The sequence below is a fragment of the Hydra vulgaris genome, chromosome 12 (assembly GCF_038396675.1).
Source record: "Hydra vulgaris chromosome 12, alternate assembly HydraT2T_AEP".
Taxonomy (NCBI): domain Eukaryota; kingdom Metazoa; phylum Cnidaria; class Hydrozoa; order Anthoathecata; family Hydridae; genus Hydra; species Hydra vulgaris.
The window spans coordinates 27,322,946-27,338,075 of record NC_088931.1 but is presented as its reverse complement, the minus strand read 5'-3'; the positions used below and the strand labels follow the sequence as shown (position 1 = coordinate 27,338,075).

Sequence of the window (15,130 nt, the reverse complement as noted above, 5' to 3'; positions counted from 1 at the left end):
TTGAAAACAGCTCATAGCATCATTTATAGCTAAATATTGTTGGTATTCTTTTTAGAAAATTGTTTTATCAAATTATTAAATTATTATCACGTTAAAAGAAAAGAAGTATATTAAAATATTTTTACATTTCATTCATGTAAAATACATTAAATATTTCAATTTTAACCTAAATAACCAATTTTAACCAAAGAATTAATTTTAAATATAAATATTATGCAGGTTAAAACTTTCAATAAATAAAATTATAAGAAACAAATAAAAATAGCATAATAGATTTAAATAAAATAAGAATCAAATTAATGAAATAGGTTATATATATATATTATAGGTTATAAATATTTATTATATAGTCACAATGCAGAGGTGCAAGGTTTCACTTTCAATCTTGAAGATAAAAAATTACATAAATATAATTCTTGTCCCGGTTGGAATTTTAATAATAATTCCAGCAAGTTTCAAAATTTCCAATCCAGTGCACCCCTAGTCACAAGAATATTTATAGTATGCAAGATTGTAGTTATTTTTTTAATACCAGCATTTTTTTAACACTGGTTTAAAATCTTTTTCTAATTTATCTAATTTATTTTTCTAATTTATTTTTTATGTCTTTAGTTTTAAGATTGTTAAATTTGTTATGTTTCTTTTAATTTTTTGATTAAAATATTTCACTTATTGAAAAAAAAACTTTCTACTTCTTTATATATTAAAAAAAAAAAAATGAAACAAAGATTAGGAGGAAATGTTGTGTAATTAGTTTTTATTTTTATCCTGAAGATAGAATAATGATAGTTCAACTTTAATTTAAAAAGTTTTAAAATCTTTTAAATTTGTAGTTATGACAAAGACTGTGAAACAGGGTGTTAAGCAGGGTGTTACATGTGAGCTTTGCACAATGGTTATTAGTTATCTGGAAAATATTTTAAAAGGAAATGAAACAAAAGCTGAAATAAAACAAACACTAGAGCAAGTGTGTGGTTTTTTACCAGCATCTGTCAAATCAGAGGTATTTACATTTGAGATGTATAGTTTAGGCACATGTTTATCAAAAAAATATCACAATATTTGTATTATACTTTTTTTTTAAAGTGTGACCAGCTTGTTGTTAGCTACAGTGATAAGATTATTGATTTAATAATAGAGCTAGCAGATCCAAACTCTATTTGCAAGGTAAGCATTTAAAATTTTTGCTTATTTGAGTTATGGGTTTTTGGATTTGGGTTAGAACAGCAATAGTTTTAATTCATTATTATTTTTTTTTTTTTCAAAAAAATTATATGGATTCATGTCAGCAAATAGAGTCGGCAAATGTATATCTATATATGGTATAGTAGGTTATCTAGATATGTTTAAGTTTTATTAAGGCAATAAAACTTTTTTTTAATTACTTTGAAGAAACTATTAGGATTTAAGTCAGCATTTTTCAATATTAAGTGTGCAAAATATATAAGGACAGTGCCCATCTAAATATGCAAAGATATATATATATATATATATATATATATATATATATATATATGTATATGTATATATATATATATACACTTACATATATACTAGCGAAGAAAAAACAACTATTTTTTTGTTTTAGATTTATATTGCTATTCTTTTTCAGCATATGGCAGAGTAAATAAATAAAGTAAATAAAGGGCCCACATTCTATAAGGCTCATAGGGTGTTGGCAATTAGGCAAAGCTTTCCCTCCCCTCATTATTTTTTTCGAGAGAATGGCCCTCTTTGTGAAAGTGAAATATGAGGAAAGGAGAGTAGTGGGAAAACATTATGTTTCATTTATAATTTGTAACTTAATAGTTTTAAAATCTACTAATTGTAACTGTAGTTAAATGTTTTTTGTAAATTTCTTTTTTTATATTTTTTTTGCTTTGTGCAATTACTTTATATTTTGTATATATACAGTAATAGTAAATAATAAAATTTGTTTTGATAAATAATATTTTGTTTTTAAAAAATATTTTTTGATCATTTTTACAAATAAGAATTTGTATTGTTTTGTTTGTAAATACAATTTGTTAAAAAAAATATTTTGTTCCTTTTTCTCAACAAATTATGTTTTCTTAATTGTCAAAAAGTTATATATTTTGATCAATTTTCTTAATAATTGAAGTTTAGCTAATTGTAAACATATATATATATATATATATATATATATATATATATATATACATATATATATATATATATATATATATATATATATATATATATATATATATATATATATATATATATATATATATATATATATATATATATATATAGATCTATAGTTTGTTGGCTTTGGGAAGAACGGAAGGAAAAAAGTGATTCTTACGCCAACACATACGTCACTTTTAATTACTTTTGACTTTCGTCCAACATTTTCGTGTTGGACGAAAGTCAAAACCATTAATTTAATTACAAATTAATTGTTATATAAAAAAACCACAAAAACGCAAATTTAATTGACCAGAATGTTTTTAAAAACATTCTGAATGTTTTTAAAACATTCTGAATGTTTTTAACAATATAAACAATGTTTTTATTTTTATTTTTTTTAATAAAATGTTTTTATTTTTATTTTTTTTAATAAAATGTTTTTATTTTTATTTTTTTTACTGTAAATCATGCGCGGAGTGTTGCTACATCGACTATCTTATAGCCTGACTCGCAAGGGAGTGCTGCTACATCGACTGACAAATAGCCTGACTCGCAAGGGAGTGCTGCTACATCGACTGACAAATAGCCTGACTCGCAAGGGAGTGCTGCTATATCAACTGACAAATAGCCTGACTCGCAACGGAGTGCTGCTACATCGACTGAGGGTTTGGTTGGGGCAGGCAGTCTATCAATTAATAAAAAAAAAAATTCCGGTCTTGCATTTTAATTTTTACTTTTTGTCAACAAAATATGGAAAAAACTTTTGGACAACATCTAAGGGTTCTATATATATATATATATACATATATATATATATATATATATATATATATATATATATATATATATATATATATATATATATATATATATATATATATATATATATATATATATATATATATAAATTAGTAGAAAATCACTTAACAAAACTTTTTCTCCTTTGATGAATTTTCATTTTTTCTAGCTCTTTTTTTATTGATTTGTCGTTGCCTTTGTAGTAAATAAATTTCTTGCTTGAAAATGCTTGGCCAGGTTTTTAGGCAACTAGATGGATTATTTTCAGGGCCAGTTACACATACGGTACCATCATTAAACCATTTCACATTTGGAAAGTTAAAGTCATCACAGATTAGTGTGTTGAGCTAAAATTTTTAGTATCAACTAGTAGTTTTGCCTTGCTAATGCTTCTTCTAATTGCAGTATAGGTTGACACATCTTTTTTATATCTTGAAATAGACACTGGCCGATATAAACACCCTATTAAAATGTTTTCATTGTTTATGTTTAACGAACTCCAAATTTGCTCGCAGATTATGTCTGTTAGTTCTTTATAATCAATTTCAACAGATGGTCTTTGCTAACATCAATTGCGACTCCGTGACCCTCTCTATCTTTACAAAACACATTGTAACCGTCCAGATGTGAGACTGATTGGCTTGTTAACCATGTTTTACTTACTAAAATTATGTGGGGGTAGTTGACTAAGACATATGCTGTAAGTTCGTTAGGTTTGTTTGCATTTAGCGATGTTGCATTAGTATATATACATCTTATATGTTTATCATTATTTATTACCGCTATCAAGTTATTAATTGATTGCAAGTTTGTGGTGTCATGTGGCAAACTTAGCTGATGGCGGTATTGGTTTTTTGCTGCTGCGATCAAGTTGATATTTGATGATGAAGTTGTGGTATAAATTGATAGGCCGAGATGTTGTTGCTGGGCATTGTTTGATAATATTACTATACTGTTAGCTGGCAACAAGTTTGTAGCGTCGTGTGGCAAACTGAATTGGTGAAGGTATTCACTTTTTTTTGCTTTGATCAGGCTAATATTTGATGATGGAATTGCGGCATAATTTAGCGGGCTGAGATGATGATGTTGAGCGTTGTTTGTTATTGTTACTACGTTGTTGATTGGTGACGAGTTTTCATCAAGTTGTTTTTCTTGTTTACTTGTCAATGAGGCTGCAACAATTTTTATTGCTTGGTTCTTTTGGTATTAATTTAATAGGTCTTCTTTGTGTGGCACCCACACGAGTACACCACTGCGTATCCCCTAATAGTAGCACTTTCTGTTTCGTTCTTTTTGTATCCTAAGGTTTTTCCGTTTTCTTGTTCAACGTGAGTTAGTTTGCTGTTATGCTCATCTCTTTCAATTGTTAATCTTTTTTTACATCTCGTTCTGTCTTTGTTTTATTTCTATCAATGTACACGTTGTCGCAGCCTTCCATTGTTCTTAGCTTGTTACACTTCTTTAACAGTTTAGTTTGGCTATTATGGTTATCGAGTACTACTATTGTTAGTGGGGGTTGTTTAGTTTCACTTATCGTGTTTGCAAATGTGTTGGTTGCATTTGTTACTCCATTTGATGAGTCTACTTGATGCTGATTTTTTATTCTGCCTAAACTTTTGACAATTTCTTTTTTGAGTCTTAGGGCAACTATCAGTGATTTGATGCTTTCCTTAACTTGTTTTTTTCTTTCCTCTTGATCTTCTAAACCACTTTCATTGACTCCGGTTATAATTATGGTATGTTCAATTTTTTCTCTTTCATTCAGTTCTCCAGCAACTTGTACAACAATGGCTTTATCTCTGTCTGTTATTTTTGTGCCTCCTACGATATCCAGGTTACTGAGTTTGTTACTCTACTGCTTGTTGGTTCCTCTTGTTTCAGGGTGGTAATTTCTTTTTCAATGTTAATTTCTTTTTGTTTTTGAGCTGTAATCGTCTCTTTGTTTATTGTTACATGGGCTTTCAGCAAGCTGATTTCTCCCCCAAGTTCAAGGACATGAGCGGTCAGCTGCCTTATCCATTCCAGCATATCAATTTGAAATTGAGTTTTTTGTTCTTGGTAAGAATTTGAGGAAGTTTGATTCGATAGCTGCAGAAAATCTGTCTCTTGATGCCATAATGCTGGTGAAGTATGGGGTTGCAGTTTTGAAGTTGTCTTATTTGAAGTTGTTACCAAATATAATATTATGTATAAATTATTTGTTGCTAAATCTTATTACACAGGGACTAAAAAGTTTCAGTATGTGTTTTTTTCTTAGTTAAGTTATGTTAATAGTTATGTGTTTGAAAATAGTAAATTTGAGTCTAAGCAAACACCTAAATCCATTTTAATAGTTGTGGGCTTAATGCTGACTCTTTTGTTTTAGTCTGAATCATGCATAGTATACATATGGAATTTGCTGTTGTGTCCTAAGTGTAGTACAGAGCATGTACACTGTAGTACAGTGTTGAATTTCATTCCCCATTTGTGAGACTATAGAAAAGGAGCATCAATATTGTTTTGTAATAATTGCAGAGAAAGATTTTGGTATCATCAGCAAAAAGTGCTGCTTATTGAAAGGTTAATAATGATACAATGGAGATAATCATACAATGGAGATAATGATACAATCAAGATGAAGTAATAAGCAAATAATTTCTTTTTTGGAAAATATTTGTTATGATAATAGGTTAGGGGACATCAAAAAACAACAATTTTTAAAAATTGTCTTGTCTGAGTTCTAAATGTGTTCTTTATAATAAAATAACACTAGATTTATAATTTTTTTGAATAATAAATATTTTTAGAGGTGCCCCAAGACCCTTGAATAATTAAAGGGTCTCTAATATACATGTAGAAAAAAGTTCTTTAAAAATAGGTCAACCTGGTATACGAAAGAAGTGAAATCATGTAAAAATTTTGAAAACAAATTTTTTCATATAAATACTTATATTTAAATTTTTTTTTTTTTTAATTTCAATTTTATATTAAAAATAACAAGTTCATTTTTGAAAGTTTTTGAAGATATTTTTTTTCCTTCAGGTGTTTTTTATAAAACAAATATGGTTTTTAAAACTTTTATAAAATTTCACTTTTTTTGAGTACTTTTTTTTGACCATTCTTTAAAGAGCTTATTTTGCATAAATATTAGGGACCCTTTAAATGTTTAAGGGTCTTGGAGCGCCTCTAAAAATAGTTTTTATTCAAAAAAAATTTAATATCTAGTGTTATTTTATTATCAAAAACATTTAGAACTCAAACAAGTTAATTTTTAAAAAGTGTTGTTTTTTGATGCACTATATATCTATAGGTGGTAAGATAAAATTTTAAAAGAATTGTTTAGATTTTTTAAATTCAATTTTCAATCAAAATAGCTTCATTCCATGAATTTCAGCAGGGACAAACCCAGACCTGTTTTAGGGTCGCTGGAGCGGTATGGGCGCCAAAAAAAAAGCACCTAAAAATTGTTTTATCTTTTAATTTTTCTTTTGCTGTTTTACTAAAAATAGAAAAAAAAATATTGGTTTTAAATGCAGTTGTATATAAATAATTTTCAGTTTATTTTAGCCTCTTCATTTTTTCTTCAGGACGATAAAATGAATTAAAAAGCAATTGCTTTTTCCACATAATTATGTGATGTTAATGACCTTTGGTTACTGAATGTTTAAAAAAAATGAATGTCATCACGAAACTTAACTTTAAAAACTTGTTGTGAACTTTTTATAACAATGGAATGTATAAATAGTTTGCTTTTTTGAAATGATAAATCTTAAAATATCCATTCATAGTAAAATTTACTTTTGTTTGTTGGCAATTAAGAGTGAACTGCTTTTGATAACAAATAAACAAAAGTAAAAAATTTCTGTCTTAATCACCCAAATTTAATTTTTGAATGAATGAACTTTTGATCTTAAGCTTTTTATTTTAGTTAAAATGAGGAAAGGGATTGTCCATAAATTATGCAACGCAAAATATATTTAAAAAACAGAAGTAGGTGAATATTAAGTTCTTTTACACAGCGATTCATTAAACTTAATTACATATTTTGATCAATCAAAACTCAGCGAGGAAAAACCTTTGATCTTTTTTGTTTTGTTAAGTGTAAAAGTTTGTGTTAAGTAATTTATGGAGAATCCCAAAACAAAAAAACGAAACGTAAACTTTTTCAGAAAGTTTTGTTTCTTTTCCATATTCTTTTTGACTAATAATAAAAATAGCGATTACAATAACTTAATAAAAGTTTTATTAAGATCTATTTTTTTTAAACTTCAATGTTTTTAATGTTTAAAAAAATCCATAGTAAATGTAACTTATTAAACCTAATTTTTTTTAGTTATACTTAATAAATAAATAAAAATTATTTTTTAAAATATAATTTATTTTTTTTATGAAAAGAGTGTATCATTTTAATAAATTATGTTTAGCATAATTTCCTCTTTAATTATCTTTAATTTTAAAGGCGTCTTGAAATTTTAGGGCTTTTTTGTTCCCAGGCTCCAATCATTGCAATTTTTTTTAAAGCATCCTTTTTTGATATAAGTATAAACATAAATTTTTGGAGTTTGCTTCCTGTCTGGAAGTTACGATGAGTTATGTAATGGTTTGTTATATATATATACTTTTTTGTATTACTGTAAAGATTTTAATATATAGCAGTAGGTATATAATATACTTCCTAACTAAGTGATAATTTTATACTGAAATAGTTGTATAATAGTCTTTATATGCAGATTCTGCATTCCCAAACCCTTTCCTCAATTGATGTGTGTATTCAAGCCTTCTTCTATCATTATTATATAAAATGTCTACTGCATATTTAGAACTGCATGGCACAAATACATTTTACACTTTAAATTTTGAAAGACACTCTTTAATGTAGCCTTTTCATAATAAGGAGAAGAATATAAAAACAAAAATTTTTAAATAGATAATCCTCATACCTAAATTTTTTCTTCTGAATTACCTTTAGTTGATGTTTGATCCGCCATTTAGTTTGAATGGCCATTTTAGTAAGACATCAATAGATTAACATAAATGTGTTTTAATGTTTCTTTATAGCTTATTGGTTTGTGTACATCACAAGTGAACAAAGGTACGTGACTCTATTTGACTTTAAATTAACTTAATTTTTTCTAAGTAATTTTTTAATAAAAACTTATGATATTGAATTTAAAAATTGTTTAAAAATTATACAGACTTTTTATAATAAAGTTTCTTCATTATAAACAGTTGATAAACTAAGGTATGCAAGATCACCTTTAAACTAATATAAGATGATTTTTTTATGTTATAATAAAAAAGTATGTGCGTATATATCAGGCTTGGACAAGAATGGCGTGCGATTGAGCGCTATTGCTGAACACGCAAATGGCTTTATTTTTTGACAACTTGACCACTGCTGTTTAGATGTTTAAATATTGTTTTAACATTTTGAAAATGCGCTGAAAAAAGAAATGCTAGCTAAACTTAAACTAGTAAGAAAATTTAAAAAAAGTAATAATGAAAAAAGAAAACAATTCCTTACAAAAAATATATATAAGCACTAAAATAAAACTCAAAAAACTCAAACTCAAACCAAAAATTACTTTTTGTTACATTTTTAATTGCGTTTAAAATAAATTAATTAAAAATCTGTCTTTTGAAATGTTTTATTAAGTTACGCAAAACACTTGTACAAATTATTTTCAATGATTGTTTAATGAATGAACAAATTTTATTTAAATTACTAAAAAGTGTTATATATATTTTTAAATTGTGTACACATTTATTTTTTCCAAAAAGTTGTAAAAAAAAAATTTGTTTGAAAAAATACCATAGTCTATTTAATATAGTAATTTTTAATCATTTCATGCTCTGATTAGTTAGTCAAGTTAAAAAAAAAAGTTAAAACAATTCTTTGTAAAAATAGAAACAAAAAAAATAAAGCAATTAACTCATTCTATTGTCACAAAAGATTTAATTCAACTTATTCATAATTTAAAGTACTTAAAAAATTATCTTTCAAAAGATTTTTAGAAAGACATGGAAAAGTAGTTTCAAACAAATTATTATATATAAATTTATCATGAAACATGCCTACATAAAAAAAATTTAAATATAACATTTGTTAATTTACACAAAGTACATTAATTTTAAATCTCAATCACTATAATTACTTTTTATTCTATTAAAAGTCTTTGCGTAAAATAAAAACTTAAGAAAAGATTAAAAATTATTTATAACATAACAATTTTTTTATGGCATTTATCTACTATATCATGTTTAGATAAGCATGTATATATATATATATATATATATATATATATATATATATATATATATATATATATATATATATATATATATATATATATATATATATATATATATATATATATATATATATAAATTATATTCATATATATATATATGAATATAATTTTTAATACATGTTATGGAAATAAAGTCAATGAAATTTGATTTATGTGTTACTATAATTTATTTATTTAACAGTTAAACAAACCCAACCCAAGAGTGATTCGTGTGAGCTATGCACAATGGCCATGAGTTCTTTGGAAGATATTTTAAAAGGAAATGAAACCAAGGCTGAAGTAAAACAAGCTTTAGAGCAAGTATGTGGTTTTCTACCAGCATCTCTCAAATCAGAGGTATAATCAATTCAGCTGATAATTTTTTTTTGTTAAAAAATATGAACCTAACATGCATGTTTTTTTTAATTTTGTTTATTTAGTGTGATCAATTAGTGGATGCATATTCTGATCAGATTGTTGATTTGGTTGTTGCAGAACTCTCAGATCCTAATGCTATTTGCAAGGTTAGCAATAAAAATGAAAGGTTTTTTTCTGTTATTTTAATCAAATAAACTAATATATCTTTTATATATTTTTAGCAAATTGGTTTATGCACTTCAAAAATAAATAAAGGTAACTGTTACTCAATAAAATAGTTTTGAATTTATTCTTGGTATATGTTTTATATTATTTTTTGATAAATTTTATTTTGATTGCTTTTATTTTATAAGTAGGGGTGTTAAAAAATAATTTCTTTAAAAATCTGTCAACCTTAAACTTTTTTTAAACATGTTAAACAAAAATAGTTTTTGTTCAATAAAATCTAGAATTATAATATTTATATAAAATGATTACTATTTTTAAATTTTTTTTGTATAATATTAGGGATCCATTAAATATTCAAGAGACAGTTGGGACCCTCTAAAAATATTTTTTATTCAAAAATTTTATAAATCCAGTGCTATTTTATTATATAGAAAAAACTTAAGGGTGTAACAACAGAATTTTTCAAAAAAAGTAATTTCACCCCACCCTATTAGTTGTGGCCATGTTAGTATTTAGAAATGTAATGTTAAATTAATGTTAATATTTTTCTTTGATTTAAAACCAGGAGAATTTAACATATTGCAACATTTAAATGGAAACAAACTCAAGTCAATTTCTTTGATAGGTTAATTGAAATCATTTTTATGGTGCTGTCAATTTTCAATTTCAATTTTTTTTTTAATTTATATAGTTTTAATTTTTAAAAACTAGCCCCAGCTGTCAACCCCTGCTAAATCTTATAATTTAACCAGGGCTGGGGCTGGGTTTACGAAAAGTCTCATTTTTAGCAGGGGCTAGGGCCACGTCATTTCCTAATTGTCATTTGGTTAAAACTTTTTTTTCTAATTAAAACAGCTCATATTATCCTTCCTAGCTAACTGTAAAGTTAGTATTCTTTTTAGATAACTCTTTTATACAGTCTTTAACAAAAAAGCAAACTATTTCTAAATTTATTTAGAAATTATTAATTAATTATTATCAAGTTAAAAGAAAATAAATATATTACAATATTTTTTCACATTTTATTAACTTTGATTTCAATTTTCATGTTTTGCCTCTTGGTCTAAATGCCTGACCCAAACCTGGAATATGAGTCTTAAACTTAAAGTTGCAGCTATAATACTATAATACACAGTCTTAATAATAATAATAATATATAATATTCAGGATTGTAGGTATAAAAGCTTTTTAAATTTGTTGTTTCTTTTAACTTTTTTGTATAAAAATCTCATTTATTGAAAAAAAAAAATCTTCTTTATACATAAAAAAAACTAAAAAATAATGCTTTATACATAAAAAAAATAAAAAATAAAAAATATAGATTAGCTGCAAATGCTGTGTAATTGATTTTAATTTTTTAACCTGAATAATAGAATATGATAGTTCGACTTTTATTTTAAAAAGTTTTAAAATCTTTTCAATTTATAGTTATGACAAAGACTGAGAAGCAGAGTGTGAAGCAATTATCACAAGTGAACAAAGGTATGTGGCGCTAATTGACTTTGCATTTACTTAATTTTTGTAAGAGTTCTATTGTAAATTTTCTAATAAAAAATAATTGATATCAAATTTATTAATGCCTAAAAATTATACAGACCTTTTATAATAAAGTTTCTTCATTGTAAACAGTTGGTAAATTAAGTTATGTAAGATCACCTCAAACTAATGTGAGATGATTTTATTATGTTTTAATAATTATGATTTGGATTCAAGTAACTTTGATTGTTACTTAATTCATTTGACCAAAATTTTTTAGTAAAACAATCAAAATATTAAGACAAATAAAAAAAGAAAAAGAAAAGTTTTGTAACTGACATAGATTTCATAGAGACCTTAATAATTGAAGTCATTGTAGATGCATACATAATCAAATTTGGATTATCTACAAATTAATTATGCACCTTATTTAACAATGATGGAAAACTTGAAAATCTAAGTTTGGAGATTGAAAATCTGAAAATCTAAACATTCATGGGTGTATATATATATATATATATATATATATATATATATATATATATATATATATATATATATATATATATATATATATATATATATATATATATATATATATATATAATTTTTATTTATGTATACTTTTTAATACATGTTATGGAAATAAAGTTAATGAAATTTGGTTTATGTGTTACTATAATTTATTTATTTAACAGTTAAACAGGCCCAACCCAAGGGTGATTCATGTGAGCTATGTACAATGGCCATGAGTTCTTTGGAAGATATTTTAAAAGGAAATGAAACCAAGGCTGAAGTAAAACAAGCTTTAGAGCAAGTATGTGGTTTTCTACCAGCATCTCTCAAATCAGAGGTATAATCAATTCAGCTGATAATTTTTTTTTTGTTAGAAAAATATGAACTAATATGCATGTTTTCAAACATCTTGTTTTTTTAATTTTGTTTATTTAGTGTGATCAATTAGTGGATGCATATTCTGATCAGATTGTTGATTTGATTGTTATAGAACTCTCAGATCCTAATGCTATTTGCAAGGTTAGTATAATAAAAATGAAGGGTTTTTTCTGTTATTTTAATCAAATAAACCAATATATCTTTTATATATTTTTAGCAAATTGGTTTATGCACTTCAAAAATAAATAAAGGTAACTGTTACTCAATAAAATAGTTTTAAATTTGTTCTTGGTATATGTTTTATATTATTTTTTGATAAATTTTATTTTGATTGCTTTTATTTTACAAGTGTATTTACAAGTTTTATTTTGTAAGTGTATTTAGTAAGTTTAAATTTTACTTTTTAATTTAAAACAGTAAAATTCACAGAAGAAACTTAGTAAAATATCTTACATTATAAAGATACGAATCTATATTTATATTATATTATCTATATTTATTCGATATTATATTTTAGTTATATCAATAACATAAAAAGTTTGATTGTATCTACTGTATGAAGTTTTGAAATGTTAACTTCACCAATTGTTTGATTTTTATAACTTAGTGAATCTAGACATTATATTGTTGGTATATAGTTGTTATTCAGGCATACATGAACTAAGTTCATTTCTGCCAGTATGAAGTTATTTACACCACTATTTAGTATTTTAAATTCTCTATCGTTTGATATACCACACAAATTTAATAAATCAATTATTAATAAGTTATTAGGATTTTTTATTTCAACACAAAAACTTATTATTTTAACTATTATACAAAAACTTATTCATTATCTCAAAGTGATGTTTTTTAACTTTTGGTTTGTTGGTTTCCCTTAGATACCAACAATATTAGGGTGCGGTGAAAATTACTTTTTTAAAAAATTTCTCCTGTTACACCCCAATATTTATATTTTACATATCACTGGATTTAAAAAACTTAAGAATAAGAAATATGTTAGAGGGTCCCAACTGACCCTTGAATATTTAACGGGTTTCTAATTATTGTCTAAAAAATAATTTTTTTAAAAATCTGTCAATCTTTTTTTAAACATGTTAAACAACAATAGATTTTGTTCAATAAAATCTAAAGTTATGATATTTATATAAATGCTTACTATTTTTGAATTTTTTTGTATAATATTAGGGACCCATTAAATATTCGAGAGACAGTTGGGTCCTCTAGAAATATTTTTTATTCAAAAGTTTTATAAATCCATTGCTATTTTATTATATAGAAAAAATTTGGGGTGTAACTACAGAATTTTTAAAAAAAAATAATTTCACCCCACCCTAATAGTTGTGGCCATGCTAGTATTCAGAAATTTTATTTTTCTTTAATTTAAAACCAGGAGAATATGTCATATTGCAACATTTAAATGTAAACAAACTCTCAAAAGTCGAAGGCATAGCGCCTTCAACTTGATATGATGTGAAAGTTTATGATAGCTATGATGGGTTAATTGAAATCAATTTTCTGGTGTCGTTAGAAAATTAATTTCGAATTTAAATTTTTTTTTTTTTAATTAATTATAGTTTTAATGTTTAAAAACTTATTTGTTTAATTTCAAAATGAGGAAACTTCAAAAATGAATAGGTTGATATTAATAGAAAATAAAGATTGTCACTAGTAAATGACTGGAGTTAATATTTGACCGGGGCCAGGGCCAGGTTTGATAAAATATTCCCAGGGCCCGGTTTGTGATCAGGCTACATAAACATTTGTACATCTAAAGTATATCTTTTTATTCAAAATTTATGTTATATTTTGTATATATATGCATATTATTATATATATATACATATAAATATATATACATATATATATACATATATATATATATATATATATATATATATATATATATATATATATATATATATATATATATATATGTATATATATATATATATATATATATATATATATATATATATATATATATATATATATATATATATATATATATATATACATGTATATTTATACATATATATACATATATATATATATATATATATATATATATATATATATATATATATACACATATATATACATATATATATATATATATATATATGCATAATATTTTGTATCTATATACACATTATTATGATCATCATTACCATCATCATCATCATCATCATCATCATCATCATCATCATCATCATCATCATCATCATCATCATCATCATTAGGCTTTAGCCTTCTTATTTTATGCTTTTTCTCTAACCAAGGTCAATGCTTAAACAAGCTATCATCTCTATTACAATAAATCAAAACTCATTCTTGCTTGGCTTCTTATTCAACAAGTTGTATCGTTTTACTGTATCTGTCCCTTCATGCTATAAAAATTTTTATTAATCCAGTATTTTCTTTGCACATAAAAAAAACCTTATAACTCTTACCCATCTTCATATTTTCCTTTTTTATACAACCTACAACTTTTTAAGTCTTCAGTTAATCCTTTCCTAGCTTTTTTAAACTATTCTCTATTTTAAAGTAATTTAATAAATATTAAATGTAAGTATAAAATTATAATATATAAAGTATTATAAATTTTTTTTTAGCCCCAGCTATCAACCCCTGCTAAATCTTATAATTTTGCCAGGGCTGGGTTTACAAAAAGTCACTTTTTTAGTTGGGGCTGGGGTCCCAACTAAAAATGAGACTTTCTTTTAACTTTTTGTATAAAATATTGGGTTTCCAAAAACCGCATTTATAAAAAACCGCAGTTTCGGTTGTAATTAAAATAAAACCGCAGTTAAATGTGGTTTTCAGGTTTTCATTTTAAAGCTAATGTAAGTTTATATTGCATTGTTTATTAAAAAAGTTATTTGAACAAAGTGTTCTAACATAATGTTTATATTTCGAAATAAAACTTATAAGGACTTATTTATATTGTAAAAAAATTTTAAGAAAACTAAAGATTTTAATGATTCATCAGG

At 24.7% G+C, this 15,130-nt stretch overlaps 1 protein-coding gene across 3 annotated transcripts in view; it reads left to right on the top strand.

Annotated features, from left to right (window-relative positions):
- LOC100208544 (prosaposin) overlaps positions 1–15,130 on the top strand; it is a 74,671-nt gene that overhangs the window by 39,450 nt on the left and 20,091 nt on the right. The window contains exons 17-26 of one of the 3 annotated variants that reach the window (XM_065812765.1): positions 834–1,003; positions 1,087–1,167; positions 7,990–8,023; positions 9,424–9,578; positions 9,662–9,745; positions 9,821–9,854; positions 11,196–11,249; positions 11,942–12,096; positions 12,195–12,278; positions 12,355–12,388. In XM_065812765.1, the coding sequence (XP_065668837.1) occupies positions 834–1,003; positions 1,087–1,167; positions 7,990–8,023; positions 9,424–9,578; positions 9,662–9,745; positions 9,821–9,854; positions 11,196–11,249; positions 11,942–12,096; positions 12,195–12,278; positions 12,355–12,388 (885 nt within the window). The remainder of the gene's footprint in view (positions 1–833; positions 1,004–1,086; positions 1,168–7,989; positions 8,024–9,423; positions 9,579–9,661; positions 9,746–9,820; positions 9,855–11,195; positions 11,250–11,941; positions 12,097–12,194; positions 12,279–12,354; positions 12,389–15,130) is intronic. The other 2 variants (XM_065812766.1, XM_065812767.1) reach the window with 2 other exon arrangements.